The 7,326-nt window shown below is 33.2% G+C and overlaps 1 protein-coding gene across 1 annotated transcript; it reads left to right on the top strand.

Moving 5' to 3' along the window:
- Nucleotides 1-3,220: 3,220 nt before the first annotated feature.
- Nucleotides 3,221-4,117, top strand: LOC109677417 (olfactory receptor 5D13-like). The gene has a single exon (XM_074068565.1). The coding sequence runs from the start codon at nt 3,221-3,223 to the stop codon at nt 4,115-4,117; it is 897 nt and encodes a 298-aa protein (XP_073924666.1).
- Nucleotides 4,118-7,326: the final 3,209 nt, after the last annotated feature.

Below are 7,326 nucleotides of genomic sequence, written 5' to 3'. Positions count from 1 at the left end.
TATCCTTAAAAGAATTATCTTCTATTCAGTAAAATTAGAATAAAGAAAAATTCTGGGTTGTAGTTGACCGAACAAAGAGGGTACATGTACAAAATAACTGAAATAAGAAACACAAATAAATGTTTGTACTCCCAGGGTCATTTTAGTGATGGTCACAGTAGCCAAGATGTAGAAATTAGCTAAATGTTCATAGATAAACGAATACATTCAGAAAATGTGATCTGTACATGAAACATAATACTAGTCACAGCTACAAAAAGTTAATTCTACAATGAAAAATAATAGGAATGAAACTTAAAGACATTATTCTAGGTGAAATAAGATATTCACAGAACAAATATTGCATGATTGTGCTAATATGATGCATCTAAAATAGTTTCATAAATGATGTGTGGGCTGGTATTTGCCAGGGACTGAGGGAAGTGGGCAATGGACAGTTACTAATCAATGAACATACATTTTCAATTAATCAAGATATATAAACCCTAGAGATCTGTTGTAAAACATTGAACATTTAGTCAACACTATATTTTACTTAGAAATCTTTTCAATGCACACATCTTAACTGTTCTCTCAAAAAGAAAGAGTTAAGAAACATTAGTATATTATTATCAGTACAGTGAGCAGTGAAGACTTTATTTGCATTTGAATGCTCTTTGGTTTTTTTGGTTGTTATTTTGTTTGCCTTCTCCCCTCTTCTTCCTCATTAGCACCCTCTTTCTGTTCAGGATCCAATCAGAGTAACAGATTACATCTAGTAGTCATGTTTGCCCAACCTTCTTTGGTGTGTGATACTTTTCCCCTTCTTTTCTTTTTTGTCATGTTTTAGGCAGTATTAGGGAATACTGGCTAGGTATCCTAAAGAATATTTCTCAATCTGAATTGTCAGGTGATTTTCTCTTTTCTTAAGGTAGTCGTTGCCACAATTCTCCACTAAAAATTTAAATGTGAAATTTGAAATGCAGCTAAAACAAACCATTTCTGGATTTTTCTTATTATTTTTTTTCCTGCTTTTGAACTGTAATGTTCATATTTTCTTCAGTAAGGGAAGATGTAATATTTCAATAATTCAATATATAAAGACAGTTAATGTAAGGAATGTGGTAATGTAACCATATCTAATGCTCCAGAAGAAAACACATCTTCAACAGCAACACAAGTGACAGAGTTTCAACTAATTGTACATTGTAGAGCCCACTGAGGAAAACTCTAATTATAATTCTCTGATGTTTATGTTTCCATAGTGACAGTTACATAAATAAGGCCCGGACTTTAATGGATTTCAAACAGCTTTCAGATTTTTCTTTGTGCTCTAGGAGATTTCCTATGTTCCGGGAAAAAAAATCCCACTTTACTGGCATAAATATTGAAACACACTTCCACTTTTGTTCCAAACCTTAGTCCTATTTTATTTAAAAAAAATTGATTATAATGAATAAAAATGACTAAGGCTTATTAATGTGAAGAAGAAATTCACAGTAAATTAATCAAGAGGTTCTGGTTTCAGGTCAGTTAATTTATCTTTCATTGTCCTTTAGTTCAGGCGTAAGTCATGGGGTCCTGTTCATAGAGATTATTCTAAAAATCAAAAAGTCTCTTTTTATAGTCAGGGACATTTTGATTGTCACTAACAGGGCCTGAAGTTTTTTTTTAAATAAAAATTTTCATAATGTAGAAACTGGCATCAGTGCAACTACCAAGTAACAATGAAGAAAAGGCACAGAAAACTTATGGGCTATTTGTTGATTTTGAACTTTTCTAGACAAATTTTTAATTTGAGTAAAATACTAATTCTAACTCACTGCTATTTATAAAATTCATTGAATATTCATAGGACTGTAACACTAACTCTTTTTTTCTGAATATTTTTTTGTTACTGGTCTAGTAAATGTGCCACATTGGCAGAACAGATCTAATGAGTGTGGCTAGTAGTAGACTTTACCAGTAAGTTCAAATGTTGAAGGCAAATTCATGTATTGAAATAATGTCAATAGTAATGGATAAAGTGTGTCCACCCAGGTCTACTTCCTGTTGAAAATTATACATTAATAATGGATGCTCTACATCTGAAGTTGTTTGAAGTTCATGTAAAGGGCAGGGACTCACAGGGCTGGGTCTAGAGCTTGGCCCCTTTTCTAGGTAAAACTGAAAAAATGGAAAAAACTCAGAGATGCATTTCTATTAGATCCTCATATATTTCGTGATCTTATAGTTTTCATTTTCATGACTTTTCCAATTCTGTCTCATCATAAATCACGGATTATATTTTTGGTTAAGACAATGTGTCATTTTCATGACATAATTATCACAAAGTATATTTTATGTACAGAAATATTGCTGTTGATCAGAAGATTTTTCTATTCTCTACTATCTATATCTATCTATCTACCTATCTATCATCTATCTATCTATCTATATCTATCATCTATCTATTTCAAGTGAGATGACCTAAATAACATTAATAAGCAGATAATTAAAATGCAATTTTAAAACTATTTAATAAAACAATGAAACATGAACAACATTTCTATAATAGACCAATAAAATACTCCAAGAAGCAGTGTACATTGTTAGAAGTATGAGTGGAGGATGTGTGAACATCCCATAAATGAGATCCTAATGCAAAGTTTTTAAAATTAGGTAGAAGACATGGAGCATATACATTGTAGGAGTTTTTTAAACTTTAAAATTCTTTGATCAATTAATTGTGCACTATTCATAGAAAGGTGAAAAAATGCAATAAAAATTAATAATAATATTTTAGTTTCACCAATTGCAATGTCAAGCCATCTCTACGATCCTTAGTGTATTGTTCAAGCCATACAGTAGAAGGTACTCTGTGCTTCTGGTCTGCATTCCTTATTTCTCTTCATATAACTACCAAGTATCATAAATTCATATTTCACTACTAAAGCTGAATTTTAAATAAAATTGATAATTATATGTTTTTTCACGGTGACTTCACATTTTAGCATGTGACAAAATCCAAGAGAGGCTTAGTAAAATCACAAATTGTGGGTTTCATCCACATCTTTGATTAAGAAGGTTGAGGGTGGGGCAATATAAGAAATTCCCAGGTCTTATTGGTTGGTACCACACTTTGAGAAATGAAGTTCTATGTCATTCTTCATGGAAACATATGGTAAATTTTTGTCTGTTTTTCCTTTATTTTCATTCTGTTTTTCATAATAACTTTCTTTTATATCCATCAGGAATCACGATGTCATCTGAAGGAAATCAAAGCAGTGTACCCACTTTTATTCTCTTGGGTTTTTCAGAATATCCAGAACTCCAGGTTCCACTCTTTTTGGTTTTCTTGTCCATTTATACTGTCACTGTAGTGGGAAATTTGGGGATGATATTTATCATCCACATCAATCCAAAACTCCACATCATCATGCACTTTTTGCTTAGACACTTGTCCTGTGTAGATTTATGTTTTTCTACTGTAGTTCCACTGAAATTGTTGGAGAACTTGATTGTGGAAGACAGAACCATCTCTTTCTTTGGTTGTGTCATGCAATTTTCTTGTGCTTGCATTTTTGGAGTGACAGAAACTTTCATGTTAGCAGCAATGGCCTTTGACCATTTTGCAGCGGTTTGCAACCTTCTGCTCCACAACACTGTTATGTCTCAGCAGCTTTGTGCTGGTTTGGTGGTTGGATCTTACACCTGGAGCATAGTGTGTTCCCTGACACTCACATATTTTCTTCTTTCCCTGTCCTATTGTGAATCCAGCATCATAAATAATTTTGTCTGTGAATTTTCTGTAATTGTTTCCATGTCTTGTTCAGACCCCTATATCAGCCAGATTCTGTGTTTTATTATTGCTGTATTCAATGAAGTGAGCAACCTTATGCTTATTCTTATGTCATATATGTTCATTTTCATCACTGTTATGAAGATACCTTCTGCAAATGGATGTCACAAAACCTTCTCCACCTGTTCCTCCCACCTGACTGCCATCACCATCTTCCATGGAACCATCCTTTTCCTTTACTGTGTTCCTAATACTAAAACTTCATGGCTCATAGTTAAAGTGGCTTCTGTGTTTTACACAGCGGTGATTCCCATGCTAAACCCATTGATTTATATAGCCTTAGGAACAAAGATGTGAAGAACACATTCAGAAAATTAGTAGTCACCAAGTGTCTTTGTCATTCAATTTCAGTATAATACTCTTAGATATATCATTTTATTTCTGAGAAATTGACATACAATAGTACAAATTCCCAAGCTCTTACAATTCAACTTATGATTCAAATTATTTAATTCATAAGGCTATTAGTTAATGCATCTATGGAAGTCCATTTTATGATAATTGGTTTTTCATGGATCCAACTTTAGGGAAGTTGCTTTAAATCATAAGTAAATCAAAAAAAATTTTAAAATACTCGAACAATCTGTTGTCATATTATAACTTATTTTAAGTACTTTGTAATGTAAAATATAATTTTATATGTATGCTTCTAAAGTAACACTAATTTCTAGCTTGTCAAATACATATGGATTCCAGTTGACTCCCTAAAATTGCAATCAGGAAAACCAAACTTCTGAGATGGCTTTAACAATGCTCTGGCTTATGGTCCTTTATAAAACAAGCGATGCATTATTTAGTGTGTGTGTTGAGTGGCAAAAATACTTTTTTACTAATAAAAAAATTTGATAAACAAATGAAACAATGTGTTGTTTATACATCTCAAGACACACACAGGATACAAAGCCAAAGACAGTACAGTGAATGCTAATGGTAGTTATCTTTTCACTTGTTTATCTTTTCTCTTGACCTCTACTCTGGCCACAATTTTTTCTAAGTCCATTTGTATATTTGCTACAGGTAAAATTTCTAAGATAAACTGATATGCTTGATGAAGCATTGGCTCCATAATTTATGAGAATCTACATTTTTGAAAAATGCCACAGAAGAAGGCATTTAATCTCATTTCTGAGTTTTAACAAGAGGATTACCTAGAGTCTAAGTCCCCAATGTCATAGGAGCATACATGAGCCTTTAATTTTCATTGTAGAAATGAGAATAAACTTCCACACTTCCCCAGGTTTGATAGTCTCTCCTATTTTTCTCCCTTGAGATTTTATGGATACTTTAAGTATATTCCTGGGAGATTACTAAATTTATCATAACTCATGATATGTTTACTAAATTCTAAAGGAAAGATTGATATTCATAAGTGACAATAAACAGCATATCATAACATTTTAATGTCCTGATAATAATGCCTGTGGGTAGACCAAGAATACAGAAGGTATTCCTCTATAAAAAAGGACCATTCCTTGATGATAACAATTTTCATCTAATTCCTTACATGGTACAAATGCTTCAATTAATGAGAAAAAAGAAACTATTCAAGTAAAAGATAAAGAAGATGAAGTAAACAAAGAGAAAGCTGAAAATATTTACATAATTTAAAAAATTGAATCCTGGGAATAGGATTTATATTTGCATTTGATAAATTTAGTAAGGGAGAGCAATTGAAGTTTTGAAGCCATCAACTTCCGTAAGCAGCACAGGATGAAGAATTAGGATGACATCATAGGCGTAGGAGCATTACAGGGAAGTTGGTTATGTCTCTGCTCCTGTTATCCACCAGAGAAATGGTTGCAGCTTGATAAATCTTCTACAGACACAAACCTGAAAGGAGAAAGAGAGAATCAGAAAGAACTATGTAATGACATGAAAGTAAAGCAGAAAATAGTGAAAATTTATTGAAGTATGTTTATTAATCAGTTTGGACTGAGAAGGAGAGGGAGCAAAAGAAGAGCATGATACAACACATGATAATCACATAAGTGATTATTATATTGTCAAAGGATTCACTCTTTGACAATATCTAGTGGCCAATCTTCCTGCCATAAGAAACTCTTAGGATAATTATCTAACCATTCATGACTAGTATTACATATCCCTACACAGTTGCAGGGCTGGGCAACCCGGGTCTAATCATGATCACCAGAGTCAATCCAAATTCCATACCACTGTGTGCTTTTTTCTGAGCCATTTGTCCCTTATTGACTTTTATTATTTCACTACAGTTCACTCAATCTGCTGAAAAGCTTGATTGTAGAAAAGATATTACCTCTTTCAGAGGATGTACCATGTAGCTCCTCTTGATTTGTGTATTTCCAATGGCAGAACTATGTATTAATGACCTATGAGCTACTTGTGGCAATTTATAACTCTCTTTTCTGCATATTTATCATGTCCACAAAGCTTTGAGCATCATTCTTTGCTGGTCACTACACCTGGGTAAAGTCTATTCCTTTGTATTCATTTATTTTCTCTTGGCATGATCCATCATGTGTCTAACAACATCAGTCATTTGGCCTGTGAGCAATCTGTCATTTTCAGTGGTTCTTCCTCAGATCCCCCAATAGTCAAGTGCTTTGTTTTTCATCACCATATTCAGTTATGTGAACAGCCTGGTCATCATCCTCACTGCTCATATATTTGCTAGTGTCATAAAATGCCTTCTACTTGTGTTAAAAAGTTTTCTAGGTCTGTGTCTCCCACCTGACAACCATCACCATTTTCTACTGCACTGTCTGGTTCCTCTTCTGTGTTCCCAGCTCCAGATAGTCAAAGGAGGTTCTTTATTTTACACAATTTTCATCCTTTTACTAAAGCTTCTGATCTATAGTCTCAAGAACAAAGATGTGAAGGAGAGTTTCAGGAAGTTAATTAATCACCCAAAACAATTCTGTTGAGGTTTTATATAAATAAATGAATTCTATTTACTAATTGAAGATATTTCAATGTTTCTAGTAGTTAGTACAAATTTTTTAGTTAATCCCTCAGACTTTTAAATTAATCATAATAAACCAGTTATTTGGTCATTTGCTCTGTGTTCACTTCAGTGCTAATCAAAACAGCTGAGAACGAAAGGTGAAGTAAGACAAGTGTTATGAGTTGAACAGTGTTATCTAAAACACACACATCCACTTAGAACCTCAGAGTGGCATTATTCGGAAATAGAATATTTGCAAACACAATTAAGATAGAGATCAAAATGTGATCATAGAAATTTTAGGGAATTTAGGATTCCCTCAATCCAGGGCGCTGTCCTTTAAAGAGAAATAAAAGGACACCCAGATACACACAGGGAGAAAGGGACATGAAGGTAGAAGCAAATTGTTTTTTTTGTTGTTGTTTCTTTGTTTTTTTTTCCTGCAATGAACTAGGAGGCAAAGAAGTATTCTCCCCTGGCACCTTTTGAGGAAACACAGTTCTGTTACTACCTTGATTTTAAACTCCTGTTCTCAAGAACTGTGAGAAAATAAATTCATGCGGTTTAAAGCCACATCAGATTT

Source organism: Castor canadensis, chromosome 1 (assembly GCF_047511655.1).
Source record: "Castor canadensis chromosome 1, mCasCan1.hap1v2, whole genome shotgun sequence".
In the NCBI taxonomy this organism is placed as follows: Eukaryota; Metazoa; Chordata; class Mammalia; order Rodentia; family Castoridae; genus Castor; species Castor canadensis.
Note: the sequence above shows the minus strand (reverse complement) of the source record. Positions and strands in the feature narration are given on the sequence as shown.

What these genes read in the sequence shown, in the direction of transcription:
- LOC109677417 (XM_074068565.1), top strand. Translation starts at nt 3,221, where the DNA reads ATGTCATCTGAAGGAAATCAAAGCAGTGTACCCACTTTTATTCTCTTG.